At 43.7% G+C, this 27,350-nt stretch overlaps 2 protein-coding genes across 3 annotated transcripts; both read left to right on the top strand.

The window, feature by feature from the left end:
* The first annotated feature begins 9,152 nt into the window (after positions 1–9,152).
* SNRPF (small nuclear ribonucleoprotein polypeptide F) lies at positions 9,153–10,680 on the top strand. The gene is made up of 4 exons (XM_066549897.1): positions 9,153–9,271; positions 9,441–9,566; positions 9,922–9,986; positions 10,561–10,680. The coding sequence occupies exons 1-4, from the start codon at positions 9,269–9,271 to the stop codon at positions 10,625–10,627; spliced, it is 261 nt and encodes an 86-aa protein (XP_066405994.1). The 5' UTR covers positions 9,153–9,268; the 3' UTR covers positions 10,628–10,680.
* A 5,336-nt stretch (positions 10,681–16,016) lies between these two features.
* AMDHD1 (amidohydrolase domain containing 1) lies at positions 16,017–26,123 on the top strand. Of its 2 annotated transcripts, none has more exons than XM_066549885.1 (9): positions 16,017–16,238; positions 17,342–17,448; positions 18,714–18,778; positions 19,778–20,055; positions 22,675–22,900; positions 23,856–23,980; positions 24,822–24,915; positions 25,309–25,469; positions 25,867–26,123. In XM_066549885.1, exons 1-9 carry the CDS (start codon positions 16,204–16,206, stop codon positions 25,979–25,981), a joined length of 1,206 nt encoding a protein of 401 aa, XP_066405982.1. In that variant the 5' UTR covers positions 16,017–16,203; the 3' UTR covers positions 25,982–26,123. The 2 variants fall into 2 exon arrangements, with proteins under 2 accessions (XP_066405982.1, XP_066405980.1); XM_066549883.1 differs by lacking the exon at positions 16,017–16,238 and adding an exon at positions 16,712–16,874.
* Positions 26,124–27,350: the final 1,227 nt, after the last annotated feature.

The following is a 27,350-nucleotide window of genomic DNA, read 5'->3' as shown; positions in this document are numbered from 1 at the left end:
CCTTGAAAGCACAGTCATTACTTCCATCCTGCTGCTATTTAAACACACTAGAGGATGATGTGTACTTCCAAACATGAATAAGGCAAAACCAGTGAAGGCAAAGGTTATGTAGGCAAAGGGTATTCAGCTTCCCTCATTTGCTAAAGACATTACAGCTCCAAGCAATGTGCTGAGCTTGCACCTTTTAGTCCATTATCTGAGGTTGGAGTCAACTTGGCTCATCAAAAAAGTTGTCTTTTTCATTTGTATAGGCAATTATATATTCATATGTTTGCTCAGCACCAGAAACACTGGTCTGCAGTATTTTCCATCTATACTTAGTTTACTGATGTTGACTAATCATGGAAAAAAAATCCAATTTCATGCAAATTTTCAGAATAAACTCCCTGAAATTCTTATGTGACCCATAAAAAAACGTATTGTATGAATAGTGCATTAGAGGAATGGGGTTTCTTTACATATAGCCTCAAAGCTACCTCATAAAACACAGGTCCTTAAGTCTGGTAAATGTTGCCCTCTAAACACTACAAAAAAAGTAGAACTTTATAATAAAGATCTTTGCCTACATAGCCTGTGGGAAAGCCCCTCCCCAGGCCTAAATTCAGATAGTTATTAAATGGTGATAAAGTATCATGGCATTCATGTTTCCAGACACTCTTATGGATGGGTAAAGTGTCTGCCAGGGTGTTCCAGTGGAAGCTGGTGTGCAGATGCTGGGACAGGAGCAGTGTCACCCATGGCCACAATCCCACTTCACCTCAGACAGACCAGTCCAGGGGACAATGGGAATTGCCATCCACTTCACTCTACTGGGAATTATCTTATCAAACACTTAATGTAAAGTCATAGCTCCATTAAAATTCTTGGTGTCTCAACATGGCACTATTGTGAATCAAGCTTAAACAAGACTATTCAGCATTGGACTTTGTGCCTGTTTTCCAATAAATCTTTAATTGTATCATTTAATCCTCTAGATCTCCTTTCCCTGAGATAAAACATGATAAGAGCTTCTTCCAGAGCATTTAAAGTAAAACCCCAGAAAACCACAGATGAGCTGATGTGTTTTATGTCCAATGCACAGAAGTATGTAAATCCATAAAGTGTCAGAGGAATGAAATAGCCCTTTCCCCCTTATAATTACCTATCTTTTACAGCCCATCAAAACAAGTACTCACTTGCCTTACGTGAAGTGTCACAGGAAAGGAACACCAATATCAGTCCATTGCAACCCACAACTGATCAAAAAACCTTAAGAATTGTTTTAAAAATGCATCATTTGCCAGAAAATACTCAACATTGTGTAAGGCTATGCTACATTTTTGCTTGCTGTGCAGCAAAATAAAATGGGTACAAAAGTTTAATGTCAAAGCTAGTGTTTATTATACAAAATCCATATCAGATGCATCTGTTTATTAAGTGCAGTTGGCAAAGCTATTATTAAGGTTTCAATGTTTTCCATCCTAAGTTCCTCTATCTTTGCTGCTTGTAACTCTGGCAGTCTTTAATTGTTTGTATAAACATTTACAGGAGGCAGATCTCTAGAAAAGCTTCCCTGGAAGAAGGAAATATCTGCTTCAAGCTGATATGTTTCAAGAAAATTTCAGAAGGTCATTTCCAAGAATGATGCTTGGGAAAAACATAGGTTCCTTTCCCTCTACTAAAAAAAAAAAAAAAAAAAAAAAAAAAAAAAAAAAAAAAAAAAGTTTCTTCTGGAAAAAAAAGTTTTAGAGCAAAGACAAGTGCTGCAGCAAATGGTCTTTGTTAAGGGTGCACCTTTTGCTGTGCTTGTGAGATGCAGCCATGGTCTAACCCTTGAACATACCCTAATCCTCCAAACCATCCCAGCTTGCACACAGTGGCTGGAGAGAGCCAGCTCAGACACCACAACATGTCTGCTGGCAGAGAAGCAGGCTTTTTCCAATTGTTTTTATTACCCAAAGCAGCTAAGTGTCTCTATCCTGCATTGCAGTAAACAATGCAATCAGGGCAGGATCTTCCCTTTGCTGGCCTGGTCAGCACCTATCAGTGCAAGTGTGCTGCTCACTGCACTCCTGGGCACAAGAGTGGATCCCTGCTGGACACCTCTGGGTCCTACTGCAAGAACACACTGCTTCTCCACCTGGGCCTTCCCATTACCTGCAAATTGCCACAGGGAAGACAGTGCTCTGGAGAAGGAGGGCACCAAATGAATGTGAATGCCTCTAAGACACTGGGCTATGCTGCTGAGGCCACTCACTTGAGGCCAAGTGCAGAAAAGAACCCAAAGGGATCAGTGTGGCAGTAGGGCCAGGTTATCTGGGGTGCACAAGGAGCATCAGGAATTGTCAGTGCACTGTCAGAAGCACTGAAATTGCTCACAGTATCTCTCCAGGCCCTTGGGCCAAGCAGGGAAGCCCAGGCCACATCAGCTGCCTCCTCAGAAACACCTGCTGGGCAAAGGGAAGCCAGCTCTCATCCTCTGTGCACTTTGGAGAAAACCTAACAGTTGTATAATTGATCTCACAGAGTACTCAGCAAAACAAAAGCAGGAATGCCAAACTAAATGACAGCTTGCAGCTTTACAGGAAGCAGTTGTGTCAAGGGAACACCAGCACATTAATGGACTCCTGACTAAAAATGAACCAGATAGAGCTGGTCACTGTGAGCTGGCATTGACATAATGCAGTGGAAACTTCACTGGCCCAAACTCCAACTTACTGAGCTCTTAGACAACTCTCAAAAAAGGCATTTCTGTGATTCCACACTGCACCCAGCACATACAGCTGGGCACTGCCCCAACAAGTATGAAAGTCAGGGCAGTGGTAATTTGGGGATGGTTGGCATATAACCAGTGTAAACAGCTACAGCCACGCTCTCTCTCCTGGAGTTGTAACAGATGATGTGTGTTGAACCACGGGATTTTGAGTTATGAGCATACTGCAGTCTTTTGTGCTGTCTGCCTTGGTCATTTGGTCCTAATTAAGTTAATTCCTGGTTCCTACAGTCCTTCCTACCTTGGGCAGGCTAAGCCACTGGGGTTGCAGGGTTTGAGAAAAAAGCCTGTCCACCTAGACAAGCTCAGACTTCTGCTTGTTTCAGACAGGCAGTGAGATGCTCCAGGGTTCTGGTAGCTGACCCCAAACTGGCTGTATGAAAGCTTCTCCTCCACTCTGCTTCTTCCCCTCTGGGGAAGGTTGTACACACACATTTGCCTTTACAGTGGACCCTTGGCAGTCCCTCACCCAGAGAGGCCCTAACAAGGGAACAACAGTTTAGCAGAGAGGCAGAAGCCACTGGAAGCCACTGGTCTCAGATGCAGGGCAGTGAGTGCTGCCTCCAAGATGAGATGTGGGCCTTGGGCTCAGGTTCAAGTCAAATACAAACTGCAGACATCACCTCCAGCACATTTCCAGAGCACAGGAAGGAGGCTTGGGGATTTTGTCTGTCTGCAGATCCTTCCTCTCTGGCCCAGCTAGATCCTTCCTCTGTCTGCAGATCCTTCCTCTCTGCCTAAGGACCAGCACTGGCTTTCCTGGGAGGGGTGCAAATAACCTAGTAGACTTTGCAGAGGTTCCAACTCCAAATCACTCTTCCCTCTGGCTATCAGAAGACTGGATGTGTCTGACCAAATGAATAGAACCACAGCACATTAAAGCCCCACTGTGTAATAGAAGGAGATCTGGATATATTTGTACCTGCAGCTGCCAGTCAACCTTGATGACTCAGGATGGTTTCTCTGGGACCTGGGCTCCTATTTCTCTGCCTCATCTCTCCAGAATATTGCTTGGGCTCAGACAGAGTTTTCTAACAAATTCAGGAATCCTAGATTTAGCTGCTTCTTTTAACCCAGCATCATTTATGTCTCTGACTTTCTCCTGTCAAGCTAGTTTCCTTCTCTCTCTCTGAAATGGTGAGGCAATCTGTACAATACCAGCAACACTCTGTTGACCTATGTGCCTGTTGCCTAATAACTCCTTTTTCTCCTCCCTGCCCACAAGATTTGCTGTTAAAAATGGCAGCAGATGAGGTCCTCTGTCATGGCAGAGCTTGCCACCTTACACAGAGAGCCTCCAACACCAGCCAGACTCTGAGGTCTGATCTGACAGATTTCTCAAAACACCAACCCTTAAACACACTTCTGTGACTTGGAGCCAGTTATTAATATCTATTAAGATGTTTGTGTGAAAGCTTGGTTTCCAAACTCCTTCTGCACAATACTTGATCTCCTTCTTTTTGACACACACAAGTACACCATTTTATTATTTGTACAGATCACTTTGTTTTCCTCAGTACATAATTTCAATTCCAATTCATTAATGTCAAAGCATAAAAGAAGCAACCGTACATAAAGCAACAAAAGTTTGCTAAACCCAGAAGATAACAGCTGATAATTAAGGAAGTCCCATTATTTCTTGGCAAAGGAGACTGTGTTTTCAGAGACACATTCTTAAAGGGCCTCTCTTTAGTGTAGCTGCATAATTTGCATGAACACCATTTGCACAGAAAAATAAAGGTATTCAATACGGATAAAAGGAGGCTTTAATGTGCCCATAATTTCTGTACAATACCCATCCCATGCCCCTTCTTGTTGGCACAGCCTGGCCTTGTGACAGGTTCACAGAAGAGCCACTCTGGCAGATCTTTGGTGGTGTGGACAAAAGATCTGGGCTTTTTTTAGGACATACCTGCCCCCCACCTCCACCCTCAGTCTCATTTTGTACTGATATCTTTGGAGAAAAAAGACATTGTACTGATCTGAAACTGCACATAAATCCTCTACCCAAGAAGAAACCCTGCCTTTCTATCTTCCCAGGCCCACCTCTGCCTCCTGCCCTGGGAGTCCTTCACAGCATGGTCTCCTGCTTGCTGGGCAAGTCCATCCCAAACAGACTTTTGCATTTTGTTTGTGTTCCCTCACATTACTGATGCAGACACTGCCAGGCATGTAGGGCCAGTGGAAAGTCTCCTGGTTTTAGTGGTTCCCCTGGGTCCTTCTTTTTGGCTGTTTCCAAGTGCTGTTCAGCAAGACTGAGCCTCTTTTCTGGGCTACAGTCTTACACTGAGAAAAAAGTCTGCCAGCATGTGGAAATTGGCATTATTGCTGGGATGAATCCTGAAACAGGCTCACCAGTTTTGTGCCTCCTAGTACTTGGATCCTGTATATCCACCCTGGTAGCACAGTGTGGCTTTGCTTCACTTGATGAGAATCTCAGAGAGAAATTACAGCCCCCTGTTCTTCTTAAGTCTGATGTCACCACCTCCCAGCTCCCATCACAACCTGCGGTGAAGGATGGTTATGGCCTCACAGGGAGATTTGATCAAAGATGGTCTAATTCAAATGACAATCAGCAGAGAGGAAAGGTGTTTCACTGGTAGACATTTCTGAAAAAATACTGCTTGAAGCAAAACTGTTTTACTCTGGCAAAGCCCATAAAGTCAGGACTGTACCTCACATGAGGTATAGTCCTGCCAACAGTCCATACAATACTGATACAGCAGTTCCCAAGTCACCAAGAGCTGAAAAATGACACAGATTTTCTGCATGTAGAGAAAATCTTGCATTACTTACTGAAAAAGATTTTTAGACAGGATACTCTCTACAGACAAATTGTGGGCAAGATCTGATTTTTCATTCCAGTGTGATATTTAATGGAAAATCTTCCATTATGCCTATTCCTGAAGGAAAAATAGATGTTCTTCATGTCAATACTTGGTCTGAGTCCTAGGTCCTGTTCACGTTTTAACAACATTGCTACAACAGGAAAACTCCCCAAGGGTGCACAGAGCTTCAAAATCCTCCCAGGTGCACAAGAGTCATAACCACTGCATCCCAAGAAGTTAGAACAGAGAGCTTGTCAGGAATTGGCTACTTAAGCCTACTTAACCACTGCCAGCCACTTAGACTGAGGTATCACCTGACAGGTTCAAGGACCAGACTCAGCCTGGAGTCTGGCAGGGAGGAGGAAGGAGGGTGGTGTGTCTTTACCTGGGACAGGTTGCATGGACAGAGCAACAGGATCTTACATGGCTTTGTCAGTTCTGAACCCAGCAGAAGCAGAAGTTCATCTGCCACACAGCAGGGCTAAGTCTGTGCTGCTACACTGGATCCTTTTTGATGTAAACCTTTGAAGGTACTGTCTTCTGATGGAGCTTCCATTTTGTTAACTCAGCTTTGCCCATTTGCAGTTCAGGGCTATGCTTTTATGGCTTCTTTAAGTTCTTTGACTGCAGCTGGTGCCCATGGCATGGTGATGGCAAAGCTGATGTTCTTACTGCCCTGGTGGACATGACTGTGGGGTATCAGAAGTAGTTTGCCCGATGTGGAATAAGAATGCAGTGGAGGAAACCCCCACTGACAGTGGCATATCATTGGGAAAAGACACAGGATGGTCACTAAATGTACAGCCTAGAAGCTGGAACATGGGGCAGCTCTGAAAGTTTCCTTAATAAAGTGTTTATGGCAGGCAGAAACAGGTTATTGCAGGGAGTTCCTGTTCCAGCAAACTTGGCTGAATCAGGAAGGAGTTCTGGGCTGCTGAGGTTTCTCTCAGCAGTGTGGTGGTACAGGGACCCTCTCAGCCTGGTTTTATGGCAACACAGTGCATTGGTGATGTCAGTGAGCAATTGCACCTACACAGACAGCACCATCTAACCAGCCCCTCCACCAGAAACACTGCTGCCCTTGAATGTCCAGCTGCTTGATGTGTTTCCTTAGGAACACAGAGGAGGCACTTGTGTTAAATTCCCACCCCTGAGCTGTAGGAGAAAATCCTATCCATCCACCCAGGAGCTAAGGTTTGGAATAATCTATTACAACAACTCTTTCCTGGTCATTTCCTGTTGAGCAACAGCCTAAATACCCTGACCCAAAGGCAGAAAAGAATGCAAACTATTACTTCCCCTATTACGTGGGAAATACAAAGAGGACAAAAGGTGAACTTCACCCCTGTGCTGAAGGTCTGAAGATCACCCTAAGAAGACTGTCTCTGAGTCAGAATGATTCAGGCAGCAAGGTAAACAGCAAATTCCTCACAAGGGTGAAAGAAAAACATCAGCTATTTAATTTCCTGATTATCTGACTTACTTACTCAGTTAACTACATCAGATGTGGTCACACATTCTGTGCTTTCAGTACTCCTTCCTACCCTACCACTGCACAAAATTGCTGCAGACCCAGTCTCCAGCTGATGACATTACTGACGTGTGAATTCATGGAACAACTGTGAAAGTAGAAGTCAAGCACTCTCACTCTCTGACTTCTACACTGGGATCCATGACCCTGGGAAATGCTTGTTTTTTGTAACAACTGGGTTGGAATAATTAGTCACCTGAAGAACAGAGTGTATTAAAAGAGAAATATAAATGCTCCTATTTTTTGGTACACAAAAAGTTTTCCCAACATGAGTAGGAGACACTGTGGTCAAAATTGGTTTCATATGTAAAAATAACTACTGCTATTTACAGATAACATACCAAACCTGTTATATTGCCATTCACAGACATACATGTTTATCCTTGTCAGAACAGGGCAAAAACTGCTCTTACAGTATGATTTTATTCAAGATACTCACTCTAAGCTCATTGCATTCTGCCACATTATACATTGTATCATGTGAAATCAGCTGTTCTATATTGCAAATGGCATGAAAAATTATATATATACACCATTTCCCATTGTGTTAATATTTTTCCTTCATAGTAAAACACTGACTTCCTTACAAAAAAAAAAAAATCTTATAAGTTAGTTGCTCTTTCAGCTGGCCTATAGTGAGTCCTGCCACCAGAAAGATAATTAGCGTAATTTTGCTGTTGTTTCTGTTGTCCATCCACTACACACTAAAAGAAAATCACACTTATTTCTAATGGTCATGGGAATGCACGTTTAGATATCTTCACAAGAAGTTCCACCTCAATATGAGGAAGAATTTCTTCATGTTTGAAGGTGGCAGAGCACTGGAACAGGCTGCCCAGGGAGGTCGTGGAGTGTCCCTTTCTGGAGACATTCCAAACCCACCTGGACATGTTCCTGTGTCACCTGCTGCAGGTGACCCTGCCTTGGCAGGAGGGTTGACTGGATGATCTTCAGAGGTCCCTTCCAACCCTAACAGCTCTGTGGTTCTGTGACTGCACTTGTGATATATGCTAGTGAACAGGAATTACAATTCCATCTGTTCCACTCCTACACATTCCTGGTGTGTAAGGACAGTCTGGACCTGCAGGAGATGGCTTGTTGCATCAACAGCTGTAAACGTGCAGATTTGAGGAGGCAAGAATGGTTTTGCCTTCAATACCAGGGCACTAGAGTCACTTGTGGAAGGTGAAGTGCACAAAACCCATCACAGTTCTGTTATTGAAAGGTCAAGTTTCCTGAACGTGTGTTTCCCACATTCAGCACCCAATACACTGAAGACCAAGGGAACATGCTGTATGCAGGAACAGAAATACACATTGTGCATGTGAGGAATTTATACATGGAGCAGTAAGAAGACATTAATGAGGATGTGACAAGCTGCTAAAGGGTACAGGCGGTGGTTCAACATATTTGCCTGTCAAAGGTTAAGCCATAAATTAGCACTGATGTTTCACGACTGTCTCTATACCCAAAGAGTAAAAAGACCCGACAGGGAATTCGCTATAAACTCTGACATTTTCTATCCTTGCGTGTGGAATCACGGAAAAGTGCTGAATTGTGGATTGTTTTTCGCAGACGGACGGACGGACGCCGCCAGGCTCTGGCCGCCCGCGGGGCTCGCCGGCACCACCGGGAGAGGCTGTCAGAGCCCGGCCGCCGGTGCCACGGCCGCCGGTGCCGGGCAAGCGCTGCCACCTCGTGGGGACCGGCCCGTACAGAGCAGCGCGGAGCGGGGCACGCCGTGCGGGGCGGGCACGGACACGGGTACGCGCACCGGGCACGGACACGGGTACGCGCACCGGGCACGGGCACAGGTACAAGCACCGGGCACGGACACAGGTACGCGCACCGGGCACGGGTACGCGCACCGGGCACGCGCACGGGACGCGGGCTCACACCTCCGCGCCGCCCACAGCCGCGCGACCACGGCGCGCCTCGTAGCAACAGCGATTGGTTGGGACTGGAGTGGGGGGAAAACTGACCGACCAATGAGAGAGGCCCGCGGCACCGGCGAGCCAATGGGAGCGCGGCGCGGGTGAGAGGTCGGAGGTGGGAGCGCGGCGCCCCCGGAACGGGAAGCGGAGCCGGTTTCCAGCGCTTCCCGCTGTCCCGCGCCGTGCACGAGGGGTTCCCGCGCGGGCCCGCGCTCCTCCCGCCATGGTGAGCGGGAGCCGGAGGGGCGGGAGCCGGGCCGCTACCGACCCCGGGCGGCGGGGTGGGAACCGGGAGGCCCGGGAGCCGGGAGGGGCGGGAGGCGCTCCGTTAGCGGCCCCGGGCGGGGCGGAGCGGGGGGCGGACGGGCGGCGCTGACCGTGTGCTTCCCCACCAGAGCCTGCCGCTGAACCCGAAGCCGTTCCTGAACGGGCTGACGGGGAAGCCGGTGATGGTGAAGCTGAAGTGGGGCATGGAGTACAAGGGCTACCTCGTCTCCGTGGACGGCTACATGAACATGCAGGTGAGGGCCCGGGCCGTGCCGGCCCCCGGCGCTGTGGATGCCCATCTCCTGGGAGCGCCCGGGGCCCGGCTGGGTGGGACTGTGAACAGCCCGGTGTGGCGGGAGGGGTCGGTGCCGTGGCGGGGCTCGCAGTGGGATGAGGATGATGCCCGAGTCAGGACCTTTCCCGCCGCAGCCGCTGCGTGCCCGGGACACGGGCGGTGTCCCGGTGGGAATGCGGTACCGAGCGGGAGCGGGGCCGATCGGGCATCCCCGGTCGCTGCAGCCGGGCCCGGGGCTGGGCCAGAACCGTGATGGGTTTGCGGAGCTGCTTTTATTGCTGCCGTTCTGACTTTTTTATCATTTTCCTTTCAAGCTTGCAAACACAGAGGAGTACATAGACGGTGCGCTGTCCGGACACCTGGGTGAAGTTTTGATAAGGTAATTGGGGTATTCATGGTGGAGGAAGGCTCTAAATCACCTCACCACTTGCATTAAAGCTTATACTGGTGGATGTTGTGTTTCTTGCCTAATTAAGATGCCCAGTGTAGCTCTTAAAGGAAGGGCTATGAATGTGTCTTTTATATCAAAGTCCCTTCTGACAGGAGGAAAAATGAATTTTTGAATATATTGAAAGACATATTTACTATCCCCTTTGTGGTGACTAAATACTTTTGTTTTCCACATTGTTGTACATCTGAGAGTCCTTTGGCATTGTAAACTAGTGCACTGCAACTGGAAACTTTTCACATGCTTGGAAGTTAAATTTGACAGTAACTGTTCACCGAAAAGTAAAATTTTTTTTGTGCAGCATTGTCAAACAGCTATTACGTTTATGAAGTTGCACAGTTAAATGTACTATGTGGAAAAGGTGTACAAGGTCAAAAGCAGCATTTTGTTCTGTAGAATTTGGCTGTTGCCAGGCTACTTTCAAGCAGAAAAATGTTTAAAGCATGTTTTATGTGGGGAAAATGATAATATTTATAGCTAAGGGAACTCTTGGTTCTATTTACAGGTGCAATAATGTTTTGTACATCAGAGGTGTGGAAGAAGAGGAAGAAGATGGAGAAATGAGAGAATAGGTGTTTTGTATTTCTGGAAATAAACCTTTTTTTTTCCTTTTCTGTTTTTCATACTTTTGTAGTAAGATGTTTATTTCCATTGTGCTTTAGTATGGGGAAAATTAACCCTTTAAAAGGTCTTTAATATTTTATTGGTGTCCAAAAACTAATGCTGGAGGAACAACAGGTTCTCCAGTAGTTTTGATTTAAAGTAGAAAATACTGAAATGAAAAGCAAGTATTTAAAAATACCAGTTATCTTCCCATCTGAAATACAGGAAGAGTTGGCAGTATCTGTATTTTACAGCATGTATGTCATGACTATTTAAATACATTTCGTCTTTAAAACTGTTTATAAAACATTTGGAATTAGCTGGAAAGATTTCACTGCAAGCGAGGTGTGAAGATCTGTTAGACCCCAGTTTCTCTCAGAAATATTCTCCTGCTTGGAGTCAGGAAGCTTAAAGTGTGGCTGCATGGTCACTAAGGAAGGACAAATGTGTGTCACCTTAGCAGCCACAGAGACAAAACCTCCTGGCAGCTGCAGAGCTCCACAGACTTGGGTGGCATTGCTGAAGTTGAGACAGGAGGCTGCAGAATGGGAATGTGCTTTGTGAGTCTCTGCTGAAGAATGGAAAGGGTGCTGTGGTCCTCCTCAGCATGTTGTGGAGAGGAGATGTTCTGTCTAAAAGCTGCACAGGCTGTGGCTGCAGTAGGTGCATGTGGAGTGCAGCTCTCCAGCCCTGCTGCCTGGGATCACACATCCTGTCAGACACAGCTGGAGTGGGCAGTGCTGCGTGCCTGGGGCTGTGTTAGGGTAGAACACAGAATTATGAGAACTGTGGGAAGGACACCAGCCTGTCAGCATAGATCCTGCAGAGAAATACCTCCCTGTTTCATGTTGGAAGTCATCCCTGGAGCTATCCATGTGTTCCTTTAATATTTACATATGTAAGTTTCCATAAAGAGTGAAAAGTCATTTTGGATGTACTTGTGCAGGTGTTTCATTGCTTAAACCAGACCCTTTCTGGCAGTGTGGAGGCTTCACAGATCTGCTGAAGTTCCTGCAGTCCCATTGGGAAGGGGGAATAAAGCTTTCTAAGCTAAAATCAGTACTATCATAAGGATTATCAGTACTATCATAAGTTGAGTACTTTAAAATTGGCAATGAGCCTAGGAAACCTCAGAACAACTGGATGTGTTCTGAGTGGTGGCAGGAATGAGAGGCAGAGAAGCACCTGCCCTGGTTTGTGATGCAGCACGTCCTGTTAAGGACTGCATGGTGCAGAATAGTGCCCTTCCCTGTCAGTGCTGCCACTGACAGTCACTGTGCTCTGCCAGTACTGAGGAGGGACAGCTGTGACTGTCACCTTGGTACCTAAGTCAGTTCCTTCTCTGCAATGGGCTGGCACTGATCTGAAAGCTGCTCTTCCTCATGGGGGAGTGGGACTGGAGGTGAGTTTGTCTTGTGTTATCTGAGCACTGGATCAGCAGATAGGGCCATCACTGTGACACCTCACCAGGCCTCAGCTTTGCAGAGTAACTGGGAAGACCAAGCTTATGCTGAACCCCTTCTGTGTGCAGAGATGGATGTGACTGTTCCTCAGTTAAACAGGTGTATCTGTAGAAGGATGTCTGGAGTTGTGCTGTACAGCCAGAGTGCTCACTTCCTTTCCTGAGGGTAAAGAAAATGTCTTGGCCTTGCAGAGAGAGCTACCTACTGTAATTCACAGCACTTCCTCTGATTCCCTTCCTACAGGGTGAGAATTCATCAATGTAGGACACCAGTGGTTGTTGGTGAAATGCTGGTTTTTGTGCTAGGAAGAATCTTCCCACAAGGAAAGTCCTGTAGCAGTTTAAAATAAGTAGAAACCTTTTTTAAGAAAATAAAAAAACAAGCCAAAGCACAAAGAAGCAAGGGAGCATTTTGTGCATAACAGCCTTAATGTGGCAGATACTTCCTAACTTAGGAATGGGCTGCTGATATTCCAGGACAGACAGCCTGTACCCATCATCAGGAAAGCAGCCACATCTGGTTTTGCTGGGAGCTGTTAGGAAATAAATCAAAGTAGATAGACACAGCTGGTGAATATCTAGATTAAACCACTGTCTAGAAAAAAAACCAACAAAACAAAACAAAAAACCAACAAAAAAAACCCCACCAAACTGAAAATCTCCAGTAAGATGAATAATAGGAAAGACAAATGGGCTTACATTTTGGAAAAGCAAGAACTCAGAACTAAGAAAACAAAGATGTTTTTCTTGTGTAATCTATCTCCCTCTTTCTGACAAATTAGTTGCTTTATAGAGTCTTGAGTTTTCATCCTCAACAAAAGCGTGATCCTTTCATATAGCTTAATATTCTTTTGAGATGCTTTGTTATACCTTTTTTTTTTTTTTTGGACAGTTACATTCCTTAGACTTCAAATTCAGACCATTTTACTTTTGCATAGCACCAGGCATCAAACACTTTGACTAAATAATACCTTGGTGGATAAATTGATAACTGATCTTAGTTACGCTCCAAAAATGAAGGCATGAGTTTCTCTTTGCTACCATCAAGTGTTCCATTCAGTTCAGTGGAAGAACCCATGCAGATCAAGTCAGACAACTACTTAAACATGTGCTTAACTTAGATCCTTGTCCTAAATGAAGTGGAAAGAATTGCAATGCAAGTGAAGATAAGGTGCTCTGAATATATCAGAGTAATTTGAGCTGGTCCTTTGTATGGAGTAAGCCCATGAATACAGATTTTTTTTCATCTCTGGAGTGAGTCCAAAATGCAAAAGAACTGGAAATATTCACTTAGGTGTGTATTAAAGACAAAAATAATTGTGATTTTAACATGTTAAATACAAGGTACATAAAGTAACTAAAAAGAAAAAATTGCTTTCATGTGATTAAGTTGTTCTGATTGTTTATAGGATAAAAGAAATCAGAGATAAAGTAGCAGGACACTCAGGAAAAGACTATGCCCTGCAAAACCACTTATTAAATATGGTGAAAAGCTGGTCAAAAAGAGCCTAGAAATAGTGAGGCGTGACACACTCCACATGTAGTTTTGAGCTTATTTTTGTGTTTCTCATTTGGGTATTAGGTTGTTTGCTGTTTATTTTTTACTTGGAAACTTTCCCATTCCTAGGAGTACCCAAAAAAAGAGTATACAACCTACCTGAGAAGACCCTAAATCCTTATCACTGCTAAGAGGAAAAATGCTGCACACTCCAATTCTGTGTTATGCAGCTCACAGACTGCAAAGGAGGACAAGCTTTGCCCATAAGCCCAGGTGCTGGAGTGGTACCAGGTGCCCACATCCCACTCAGGTGCACACAAGCTCTCCTTTTCCTTAGCTGCAGGTTGTGTGAAAAGGAAACCAAGGTTGGCAGGGTTGCACTGTGCTCAGGGAGAACCAAACTGTGTCCCCTGAGGCAAATTGTGGTGTCCCCCCAAAAGGTCTCCACCTCCCTGGGCCATTATGGAATTTGCCAAAGATGGATCTGAGAACAGAAGATTCAGAAAGCTCATCTGAGCAATTGCAATGTTTCCATGGTTTGAGAGATGCAAGGTTCTTCTACATAGGAAAAAAAAAAAAAGCAGAATTCACTTTCACTTTTGCAAAACTATGGAAGAAGTATTTGAAAATGTGATGTTAGCTCAATCCAACATGGGGGAACTCAAAGGTACGTAACAGATTTGCAATTTAGTTTGGCTCTATTCCACATTTGCAAGTCACTTTCACCCAAATGATGCATTTTCTGTGTTTGATCCTGAGAGTTTACTGACCTCTGCTGCTTTTGTAAACAGGGAAATAGCAATCAGTAAATTTCATTAGTAATTTAACTTGTGTTAAGGCATGCATAGTTCCCCTTTCAGGACATATGTGTATTATTGGAAAGGTCTGGTTAGTGGATGAAAAAAAGCTAATCTACAAATTTAAGGACAATGTAGCCAATATTTGATTTGAGACTTATCTCTAACTTTGGGCTTTTTGTTTTTAATTACAAATTGTTTACAAAAACAGACATTCTAATGTAGCTCTGACAGTGTATTTGAATATGTGTCCTTGAGGAATAAGCATATCATATTCTCATGTAAAGCACCAGCAAGGAGATGAAATACCTTAAATCAATAACCTGATACTCAACTTCTTTATCTCTACTTTTCCTGGGATTTTTTTTCTCCCATTGAAAATGCCACATTTAAAAATTATTTTCAAAAAGAACCTTTCACCGGAACTTTAAGGTGATTGAAAAGCTCTAGATTTAAGAAATTTTGGCAGGATTCCTTTAGCACTCTAGAGTCCTCTATTTACATCCAGTGAATTCTGCCAAGATTTTCAAAATACAGCTGAGTATTTTAGAATCTGTACTGTTTGAATCAAATTCTAGAATTTCCTGAGGATGCAACCTAAAAACCATTCCTGCACTTACATTTCTGGGCAGTATTATTAAAAATAGATGAGGCACAGCATATCAGAAACCTGTGTGCAGAAATGGATGTGACTGCAGTGGATTGACCTTTTTCATATGCTGATGTATTGCAGAGAAAATTATTCACCAGAAAAGAACCAGGGCATATAGAAATACACAAGCACATCTTTTTAAGTTTTTTTGCAAACAGAATGTAAGTCTTAGAACAAAATACACTCCTAGCTTTTGAAACATAAAATCTTAACAGATTCTCAGGTTTTAAATCAGGATCTGACCTTGAATTTCAGAGAAGCCTAGAGCACAAAACTGATTTTTTCTTTTAAAGTGTAACAGCACAGCTCACAGGTGTGTTGATCTTCCCTTTCCCCCCCCCTCCACTGCAGCATGCTGTGTTTCATTCCTGACACAATAGCTCTCAGCCCACCACCACTGCTTAGGCATTCCCACAATGGGATGTCCTTCTGTGCTTGTTATGATGCTGTTGCCAGGTTCCTCTTTGATTTCTGCTTTCAAACATATTGTGATACTGCTGGGGAGCGCCACAGTCAGAAGCAGGAACTCCTGGGAGTGGTAAAGCACCCTCTACCAGCTCTCCTGACAATCTTCTGCATGCCTATGTGGGAGTTCAGGGGGAAGACAAAGGTTCTGTCGTGGTGCAGCATTATGCCAGTGGAGAAGAATCACAAGATAACACCCAATTTTATTGTAGTTTTATTCACTTTTCAGGTTTCATATTAAATACAAGTTACTGTGCTTTAGATGCAAATCTTGCCTCATCTGCAAACAAGTTCACCAGAAAGGTTCATTCCAAGAGCCAACATATCCAACTGTTTCTGCTGAACAGGAATATGTGTATGCACATAGATGTGTTACCAGCATTTTAAATCTATTCTCTTTCTAAAAGAAAAGAAGGTGTCTAAAGAAGATTGCCACCCTGGGAGAAGTATTTGAGGGACCACTTGTTTAGAAAGACACTCCATTTTCCAGCTGGGGAGTACAGGATTCCTTAAGACGTTGTGAATATATGAAGAGAGAAGAATACCAAAAAATCCGTGCTAGGAGGAAATATTTGCTCCCTGATTCTCCCATCCCTCGTTCTGCAGGGGGCAGCAGAATCGCAGAAACATTTCGTTGTTGGAATCGGATGAATTGATATCTTCCTGGATAAATGAATGTCTGCCTGAACATCTGGCGCGGTGGGAGGTGTTGTGGTCCCTCGGGGGTCATTGCTGGGATGCGGGCAGGGTGGTTGGCGCGGGCAAAATGATGGATTAACTGGAGAGGTAATGGACGCCGGGGAGGGGGCAGGTGGGCAAACAAACGCTCCCAAATCAGAGGCTCCTATTTTCTTGGCAAAGGGAAATCTCCAGGTGGTGCTGCGAGGACTGAGAGCCCCGGGAAGCCCCAGCTGGAAAACTCGGTGCTTGGGAGCTGCTCAGGAACCAGCGCGATGCACGGATGCTGTTACGCTATCCGGACCGAATCCAGCAGAGCATCCCGCGCCTGGAGCGGGCTGCGGCCGAGTCAGGGCAGACCGGGCCGGGGCCGGGGCCGGGGCTGGGGCCGGTGCCGGGCGAGGCGGGACGGGCCGGGGGCGGGAGAGGCCGGGCGGGCCGGGGGCGGGAGGGGCGCTGGGCCGCGCCCCCCGGGACTTTGAGCCCGGCGGCCCCGGCAGCAGCCCCGGGTGGCCGCGGGCATGGCGGGCCGGCAGCGGCACCGGCTGCTGCTGGAGAACGCGGAGCAGCTGGTGCTGGTGTGCGGCCGGCGGGAGCCGTACCTGCGGCGGGACGGCGCCACCAGGCTGGCCCTGCTGCGGGCCGCCAGCGTGGTGGTGGGGCTGTGAGTGCTCCCGGGACACGGCTGGCAGCGGCGGGCTGGCGGGAGGCGTGCTCCGAGCGCAGCCCGGGCTTCCCGGGACCGTCCTCGAATTCCATGGGGGAGCAGTCCCAAAGGGCTGCGGCTTCCCGGGGCGGGATCCAGGTGCAGGCGGTAGCAGCTGGATTTGAGTGCCCTGCGGATAGATGCTGTGTGCTCTCTGATCCGCAGGAGGAAAGCAGTGTTACCTAGCAGGAACTAGAGCGGAACAGTACCAAGGTGTCATCCAGAGGGATCTAAGGAGAGGACAAGCGTTATGGCAAACAGCTTGAAACGTATGGCATCAGCCCAGTGTTTGCTGTCCATCTGTAATATGGGTGAACCACCTCCACACGTGCATCTTCAGTCCTCTTGTTCCAGGAGCTCTGTCGTCAAGCACTTGACTTTTGAACAGGCTCACACGTTCTTTGGTCATTGTCTGTGTTTTGCAGGGATGGCTGTATCAAAGCTGTGGGCCAGGCAGATGTTATTCGCAATGAATTTTCAGAAGCAACATTTGAAAGGATAATTGACTGCTCCGGGAAGTGCGTGTTGCCAGGTAGGTGTATTTTTGTGATACAAAGAATAGCACTGCCAGCAGGTCAAAGACATGATCCTAGTACTCAGAGCTGGTGAGACACATCTGGAGTGCTGTGTCCACTTCTGGGCTCCACAGTACGAGAGAGACATGGAGCTGCTGGAGTGGGTAATCTACAAAGATTATGAAGGGTTTGAAGCATCTCTCTTATGAGGAGAGACTGAGAGAGTTTGGTCTGTTCACCCTCAAGAAGAGACAACTGAAAGGGGACCTCATCAAAATCTGTAAGTATCTGAAGTGGGGGATGCCCAGAGGAGGTTTCCAGGCTCTGCTCAGTGGTGCCAAGCAATAGGACAAGAGGCTGTGGGCAGAAACTGATGCACAGGAAGGTCCACCTGAACACGAGGAAAAACTTTACTGTGCAAGTGACTGAGCACTGGAACAGGCTGCCCGGAGAGGTTGTGGAGTCTCCCTCACTGGAGATATTCAAGGGTTCTTTTGGGCTTCATGGTGGAGCTCTGTCTCCTCTTGTTTTGTCTGTGGATCTGTTCCTCTGTTTCGTAAATCACAACAGGAATGTAGCTGACCCACAGAAGGACTCTTCAGATTCACTGCTCTTTTCTGTGCTCTCTTAGCCCATCAGCCATTTGGCCACAGGACTCAGTCTGTCCATCCTGCCCACAGCTGTGTGAAGGCAAAAGGGATTTAAGTCACAAGTTCTGCAGCTTTGCCTGATAAAAAATCCCCAAAAGATGGGCAGGTCTATTGCATGTTAAACTCTCCAAGTGGTGTTAGTACATAAGCTGTCAGATCTGTTTCTCTTACAGTGGCCTGGCCATTCAGCAGTGTCACTTTCAGAGCTTGTAGAAAAGGCTCCCACTGTAATAAGTGTTGCTAGACGAAGTCTAGTGTGCTAAGCCCAGCCTAAGCAGTCTGCCTTTTTTTAAAGAGTACAGGCTTAAAGTCTAATTAATTCTTTCAAAGTCTGCTATTTATCCTTTCTTCCACAGTTTGAAAACTTTATCAAAATAATATGACAAACTCAGCAACTGAGGCACTTACCTAGAGACCTTTTGCCTAATGTGTCAGACCTAAAAAAATTAAAAAGAAAATTAATAGCCTCTGAAGAAAATCCTAGATATTTGGCTGGTTGGATTTTTGTTTCTCTAACCAATAGAGACTTTTTAGGGGAGTTTCTGCTGTCTATTTAATTTGCTTGCATGTTCATAATATTTTCTTTTACACAGTGAAGTAACTCAAGTGTACATTTACTTTGTTTCCTTTAGGTCTGGTAGATGCACATACACATCCAGTGTGGGCTGGTGATAGGGTTCATGAGTTTGCAATGAAGGTAACAGCATAAAATTATACAGATGGATTTTTCTTCCTCCTATTTTTTTTAATGTATAACTGTTTCTACTTCCTAGTGACTCTCATCCTTCTTTTATAGAAAAATGCATAATTTCTGTCAGATAATCTACCTGAGGGACGAGGGATGATTTTTGAATAGTGATAGGCTGAGAGAGGAGTGTGCCTGCATCCTTTGCAGCTACCCTTGATATATTTTTGCATTATTTGAAGCAATACAGGAGTGCCGCCTTCTATTACTGTCTAAATCTTGATTTTTTCCCTTCCTTTTTCTTTTCCACATAAATGAATTTTGAACTAGAGATTGGTTTTCCCCTTGGATGCGGGGGAAAGCAAATTTTCAGAATAATTCTCTTTATGCCGCTTTGTGGTGGTGTTCACAGAGGTCCTAGGATGAGGGAAGAGACAAGAATCTTGTCTCCATGTTTCAGAAGGCCGATTTATTATTTTATGATATATATTATATTAAAAGAAAATTATATATTAAAACTATACTAAAAGAATAGAGAAAGGATTTCATCAGAGGGCTGGCAAGGGATAGAAAGGAATGGAATGATAATAAAATCTTGTGACTGACCAGAGAGTCCGAGACAGCTGGACTGTGATTGGCCATTAATTAAAAACAACCACATGAGACCAATCAAAGATGCACCTGTTGCATTCCACAGCAGCAGATAATCATTGTTCACATTTCGTTTCTGAGGCCTCTCAGCTTCTCAGGAGAAAAAATCCTAACAAAAGGACTTTTCATAAAATATGTCTGTGACACCGCTTCTTACAACATTCCTTCACTTAAGTGGAAGGGAGAGAGAAGAAAAGGGGGAGGGAGGAAGAATTCAGGGGGATTTTTTTCTCCTCTCTTTGTCTCTCTCACTGCAAAGAGACCTCAAGGCACTTTGCAGTATCTCTTGGATGGAAAACACACTCGTGCACTTGCTAATTGTATCTGGGGTGGCTTTTGTTTTCTTTTCTTTAACCCAAGCTGGCAGGTGCATCCTACATGGAGATCCACCAGGCTGGGGGCGGGATCCACTTCACGGTGGAGCACACTCGGAAGGCCACGGAGGACGAGCTGCTGGCCGGGCTGCAGCAGCGCCTGGGCCGCATGCTCCGAGCGGGATCCACGCTGGTGGAGTGCAAGAGCGGCTACGGCCTGGACCTGGACGCTGAGCTCAAAATGCTGCGGGCCATCGAGCGCGCGCGGAAATCCGTGGACATCGGCATCTCCTCCACCTACTGCGGAGCTCACGCCGTGCCCAAGTAATGGACTCCTCTTTCTCTTCTTAAGTACTGCTGCTTTGCACTGAACACTGGCTTCTTCTGCCTCGCTCCTCAAATACAACATGCTTGAAAAACAACAGCCAGTGTTCGTAGGAAGCTCTCCTGGATTTCAGGGCAGCATTATTTAGTGACTCCTAAATGCCAGCATAGGCTTAGCTCAGAATCTGTGTCTCCAGCTGGTGCTCACATTGAACGTTACACAGAAAGTTCTTCTGCTTGCATTTGCTGCTATCCTTCAAGCTTGGTTTCTGCCATGAGATTTTATTTTGGCCAAATAACAACAGAAAATACCATATTTAATCTTCATATAGCTCCATAAACAAAGTTTAATTATGCTTCCATGCAATGAAGACTTGCATGCATCTTACAGCTATGAGATGAAAATTAAACCGTGTTTAATCAATTATTCTGATGGTTCAAGTAGACATGTCATAAAAATCCTTTCTCACTTCTGATTTTGATTTCGCTATGATTTAAATAATCTTCATGTTATCAGATTTCAGTGTATGAAGGAACTAATGAGGAGTTTTAGCTGGATATTTTGACATACTAAGTGGTAAGCTGCTGCAAGACAAGGCATGTGAGATGGAGGCAGGCTTATTATGTGGCAGTATTCAAGAGATGTTTGTTAAAAGAAAAAAAAGCATACTCCAAAAAAAAAAAATCCCCACCATTTCTAACATTCAAGAAAACATGACCCAGAAACTATTTTTTGCAATCTAATTCTTGTGTGTTTGGAGTAGGATGGTAAATTATCTTTTGTCAATCTAACTATGGAAAATGAATCCTGTATCATCTTCAGTAACTGGGAGATGGTTAAGAATAAAGTAACTAAAATTGGCTGAAGGCAGCAACTGCTTCTTTCAGGAAGTTCTACTAAAATTTAGAGGACTTAATGGTAAAATAAAATAGACCTTTCACCCCAAACTATATCTATATATATATTTCTTAGCCTTTCCTTTCTCCTTCCTCTAAAAAGCCTTGGCAGGATCTCAGTCAAAATCCTGATAAATAGTCTTTCCCATGAAAATGCTTTGAGCATTTCTATAAACCAATGAAATAATTTCCAGTGTTTTTACAAACATACTAACTCTCATATGTTAGGAAGATAGTTATGCTTTCTCATTCTCTGCACATTTCTGTCCCCCCTGATGCACATCAAGCATAACCAAATTTAGTAGTAGTAAGGATATTGTATTTTAAGTAAAGAGAAAAGGTAGTTGGGAGTTACAGGAAATTTCTTGAAGGAAATACTGAGTTATCTGTATTTTTCAGTTTGGGTCTTTTTAAATAATCTCTTCTGTTTTCAATCAAATGTTTGTGTCTAGACTATTTTGCTTGAATTTTATGCTACCCCTCAAACTTAAGACTCTGGTTTGGGTTGTCATTTTGACCAGGAGGAAATCTGCAGTTCTTCCTTGGTCCCTCCAGTCACCATTTTGAATCAAACTCATGATTTGGGAATGTCTGATTTTTAAAAATCATTATTTTTTATTAGTAAGTGATTATTGGGCCATTTTCCACTTTATCAAGAAATTTTCAAAGTATTTTCCTGAGCAGAAATCTTCTGCATTAAAACAACAGCAGTTTTGTTTTGCATTTTGGGGCATTATATTTCTTAGTGTTTCCCTCTGTTTTGTCTTGGCTCTGGCTCTAATCTTTCAGCCCAAATTCCTCCAAAGGCTGCTGAGTAGACAGAGAAAAGGGAGAAGCCTGGGCATGGTCAGAGGCTGAGCAACCCCAATGCCTTTTCAGTGAGAAGGGAATGGAAGAGGGGCTCTGCTTTATAGCCTTGTTTATAAATTCAGCCAGAATTTGGCTTCTTGAATTGATTCCATTGCCTGGCTCCTGACTCAGCCTCGTGTGGCAGTGTCTGCATGCCTTACAGTGCCTGAAGTGAGCATTCAGATTCTCATTAGCTGCTGTACATCCCTTGTCCTTAGACATTTAAATTGGAAAATGCTAACTCAACTGCGTGTTTTGGGATTATTTGCCCTTTCTAAGGCATTTAGCGATCTCTCCTGGGTTATTTTTATGTAACAGTGGATTTATAAATGGTTCTGACTTTTGCAAATCAAACCTTGGGAAGCCCCTCTGATTAGAAACAGTTATCTGTCCATCAGTCTGAATGATAGAAAAGGAGAAGTAAATTATAAATAATAATTTACACTGCATATCCCCTTTGAGCTTTGATACTTGCATAAAAATATTGTATTAATGCCATTTAACATATTTAAGTGCTCACTTACATATTTTAAATAGTTATATTTTAGGATACAGTATAAAGAGATCAGAATATATGAATAGGAAAGCAGAAAAATTTGGTTTAAAGTACCCCAAATCTTTGTTAGCATCCAAGATGCCAACTTTATTGAAAACACTCAGTAATACAATCTAATATTCTTTGAATGGAAAGTAACTCATGTTGGAGAATGCATGAATTACTACAATGGGGCTTAATTTTTTGATTTGAATTTTTTGAGGGATTCATATTTACATAATTACCTAAGTAATTCAGTAATTGCATGTATGGCTAGAGTGTGTGCCAGACTTCAAGGATGTTACTCATAGGGCTCTTTAACACTTTCTTTTTGTTAGAGGGAAAACTGCTACTGAAGCCACAGATGACATTATCAATAACCACCTTCCTAAACTGAAAGAACTCAAACTAAGTGGTGAAATACATGTTAACAATATAGATGTGTTCTGTGAGAAGGGAGTCTTTGATCTGGAGTCTACAAGGAGAATCCTTCAAGCTGGAAAAGATATAGGGTTACAGATTAACTTCCATGGTGATGAACTGCATCCGATGAAATCTGCTGAGGTACGTCTTGCTTAACATTCATTTTGGCTCCTGTGAGAGCCCAATCTGTGAAGGAATTGGAGTTTTCAAAACTGAGGTTGTCTTTTCTAAGAATTTATGAAATAGACCATCAGATAGAAACAGATGCCAGGAAGAGCAGTCCATGTGCAGCTTTGGAGGGAAGGACATGGGAGGAAGCCTTGACCTCTGGGACTAACGTGCACTGGCTAAGCAAACATTGACTTTGCTTATCTTCCACATGGGATACACATTGGGAAGGTGGATATCCATGCACCCAAGAATGACAAAAACATGGTTTCTATGAAACTTGAAAAATATTTTTTGTTAAATGTCCTGTTAGAAGCAACAAGCCAAATTGCAGTGAGCACACTCAGCGGCCTCATTACTCAGATATCAGTTTATCTGAGCACGCTCAGAGAAGTGGTTTAGTCAAGACTAGGTTCCCAAATATCTTGATAAAGAAAGTCCCTTTGACACCATGTTTCAACATCATTTAAATATTGCTTCCTTCCTATGGGATCTGCCCAAGCTGTATGTAAAAAAAGCCAACCAAACCAAACCAAAAACTTGGTTGATCATAAAAGTCTATTTGACTTCCCCATTGAAGGCAGCATTCAGTTTTGTGAACTATTTTCTGATGGATCTTTATGAACAGGAGTTGATAATGTTTTCATCCATGGCTCTCACATAGTTTATGTGTTAGGCTGGTAAAAACACCACTGAAGGTGTGCTTCTGCTCCATGGGTGGATAAAGTGATCAACTTTTCCTGCAGTAAATTAACAAATATTTTGTCTCTGTATTCTGATTGTTTTTCAAGCAATCTTGAAAATCTTTACTATTCTCTTCTGGTATATTTTGCATTAATAGTGAATTGTCTTTTCCAGTTGTTTAGAAACAACTTTTTAAACTGAATTAATTGAGAATAGTGAGTAATTTGCTTGAAAATTTCCTTAGCTTGGAGCTGAGCTGGGAGCCCGGGCCATCAGCCACCTGGAAGAAGTTAGTGATGAAGGTATTGTGGCAATGGCAAGAGCCAAGTGTGCTGCTGTCCTTCTGCCAACAACAGCCTACATGCTAAGGTAAGGCCTAGATTGAGGGAAACTTCTGTAACTGCAAATCCATGTGCGTGGTTTGAGGGGCTTTTAATCTAAAAGCAGGAGTGTGTATCTATGCCTTAAGGATCAGTCTGGGTCAGTGAAGGCAATCACATATACAGAGAGCTGAATGAGCCTCCCTCCTTTTGTCTTATTTATCCTCAGAACTCTGTGAGACTGCTGAGAAGTCTCACAGTATATTCATAGTGGCTTTATGACTAAAACTTCCTAGAGAGTGTATTTCCAAGTGCCCCCCCCCCCCCCCCCCGCAAACACCTACACAGATTAATCCAAGGGCTGAACAATTTTGAAATGGCTCTTCAGATATTGAAGTTATTGGAAACATCTTTTGCATTATAGCTGCTAAGTGAAAGGATCTCTAATGTATGCAGACTAAACTCACAGACTCAAAAAACAGGAAGGAACTATTGCATTGCATGTGCCACTGCTCATATTTTGGAGCCTGTCTTTGAAGCTATAAGAACTAGAAAAAAAATTTTTTTTAGAAGTGAAGATTTTCATCTTGTAAATTCTTAAGTGGCTGAGATCTGGCTAAATACCAGAACTTCAGTGGTCTGGAGCCTGATGGTTGACACTGGCTGGTGCCACATGCAGTTACTGCAAAAGCGGTGGCTCACACTTCCCATTTATGTTTTTCGTAGGATGACAGGTAGGGATGCAAGAGGAGAGTTTGGGCTTTTATCTCCATAAGGATCAGTGTAACTGGATGCATGAATGCAGCCAAACTGAGAGATGACTTTTGCCCTTGTAAATCATTGTATGATAACTAAGCAAATTGTACTGATAAGTTTATTTTTCCCACTAGACTGAAGCAACCTCAAGCTAGAAAAATGTTGGAAGAAGGTGTTATAGTTGCTCTTGGCAGTGACTTCAATCCTAATGCATACTGTTTTTCAATGGTAAGATAATCCTAATACTGAAACCATAGAATTATGAAATTTCTTACTAGTACAACTTGTGTGTAGGTCTTGTACACTTTGTGGCTTCGTGTGCACAAGGAGAGCTGCCTGCCCCATGCAGACAGCTGTCTGTGTTTGTTTGTGTGTATTGGTAGTTTTTGCCAGAAATTCTTGAACCAGAATGGGTTCCATCCTTCATATGCACTGAGAGGCCTATTCAAAATGCTCTCAAAGCTACTGATTTTAGAGTTCTCATTTTGGATTTGGCAAAATTTATGTTGTACAAAATAGCTCCTGCTGTTGTGCAAGGAAAAAGGCGAGTGCTTAGGGATTTGAAGAATAAACAGCTTTGTGTTCCTGGTAACTCCCATTGTGCCCTGCCTTGCCTGCTAGCCTATGGTGATGCACCTGGCCTGTGTAAACATGAAGATGTCAATGAATGAAGCACTGGCAGCTGCCACCATTAATGCAGCTTATGCTCTGGGCAAATCAGACACACATGGCTCCTTGGAGGTCGGCAAGCAGGGGGATCTTCTTATCATAAACTCATCAAGGTTTGTTCTTCTCTATTCTGTTCTTCTTTCTGCATTTTAAATGTGCTTTAACCTTAGTTATCTTCACTGAATAAAGTGAAGATAACTAAGGTAGCATTTCAGACCCACTTTCATTTTCCTTAATTACTCCAATGGAAAATAAAGCCTAAGACCTTTGGGGCTGTTTTTACAAGTGATCCATGCCTAACTACAAATCACCTAGAGATAATATGTGTTTATTTTGTGGAATAAATTCTCTACTGATAGACTCACTGTATTCATGCAGTAAGAGACAACATGTAGATATGGAATAGTGTTTCCACATTTTCAAGCAAATCTTATAAAATTGCTGGGTATGCTGGGCATGTGACCTGCTCTTATGCAAGTTTATATATTCTTAAACATCTTGTATTTTTAGGTGGGAGCACTTGATTTACCAGTTTGGTGGACATGAAGCATTGATCAACTACGTTATAGTTAAAGGAAAAGTCATCTATGAAAATGAGAGGTGTGAGACAATGAGCAGTTACTGAGTGAAGGCAGTAGTTTAGTGAGCTACTAAAATCAAATTAGGATGGAGTATTTCAAAGCAACAGACAAATCAGATTTGTATTTACTGGTAAATTGTTTGCCTGCTCACCTTACTCTTATTCAAATAAACCTTACCAAGCATTACCCATTTGGTGCATCTCCATGTCCATTGTCCTTCTCTCCAGCACTCTAAATAATTTCTAATTGTATCCGTCTTAAATAAGACAGTTTCAAAATATGTTTTCCTATACAATTAATCTATAATATTATAATATTTGAAAATAACCCAAACGAACTGGCAATGAATAAACAGAGTTTGGATCCAGGTAAGATTTACTGGGGAATGTGATGCTAAGTAACCTGTGACAGAGGGCCAGGGGCTCAGGCATGCACATTTGGGATGGCCCTTGGCTGTGTAGGCAGAAGATCACAAGCAGTGTCATACAGATGTTCCAGAAAAGACTAATTTTATTTATTCTAGGTTGAATCTGAAATAACATAAGATACATTTGTTTGTGGAAGTTTGAATGTGATTCTGGTAAATTAAGTATGATAACTTTTACCCAAAGCTGTGTTGAAACTTAGGAGCCTAACTTTTAAAAAGCGCTCTTTCATTTATCTTTCAACTGCTGCTTCCCCCCCCCCCCCCCCCCCCCCAGCTTGTAACATCATTTAGGAATGGAGTATGTAGAAAAAAGGATGATACAGCTCTGGATAATTTAAGCTTTTGCAGTATTTAAGCAGAGGGTCTGGGGTAGGAGGGTCTCTGAATCCCCATGGACTAAGTATTTTCTTCAAATTTTCAAATGGATGGTGGCTGCAGAAGCAAAAAGGATTTACTTTCTGAAGTAAAGAATGAAATTGCACTTGACAAGCATGAAGAACTTCACATCAAAAATAGTTATTGATATAAGCAAGTGACATAACCTGTGATACAGAGCAGAGTGCTTTAGTGAACCAGACCCTTGAGGAAGGACAATGGTCTCATTCTGATTAGCAGGTATTTGAAAGCCATCACATGCATGAGCATTATTTTGACCTCCTGATCTCCCTGAGCCTTGGGCACATCTGTTAACACCCAAAATCTGCAAGCCATCCTCTGTAGTATCTTTCTTCATGCTTTATTTGATCCAGGCTAGCCAACCAAATCAGATTTTAAAACAATGTAATAGTATTCCTGCCACCTGACGTGTTTTCCTGCAAGCAGATGTTGTACCAGATGTGGATGTGAACTTTGTTTTTATGAAGCTTGAAAGAACATCCCAAGTACGTGATTGCACAGTCCATTCTGGCCAAGACAACCTTCATAAATAATGTTTATACAGGGATTTGGGAAGGCTATCAGGGAAGGAGCACAGGCATTTCTTAAAC

Source organism: Molothrus aeneus, chromosome 5 (assembly GCF_037042795.1).
Source record: "Molothrus aeneus isolate 106 chromosome 5, BPBGC_Maene_1.0, whole genome shotgun sequence".
NCBI lineage: Eukaryota > Metazoa > Chordata > Aves > Passeriformes > Icteridae > Molothrus > Molothrus aeneus.
The sequence above is the reverse complement of the archived record's forward strand: the minus strand, read 5'-3'. Positions and strand labels throughout refer to the sequence as shown.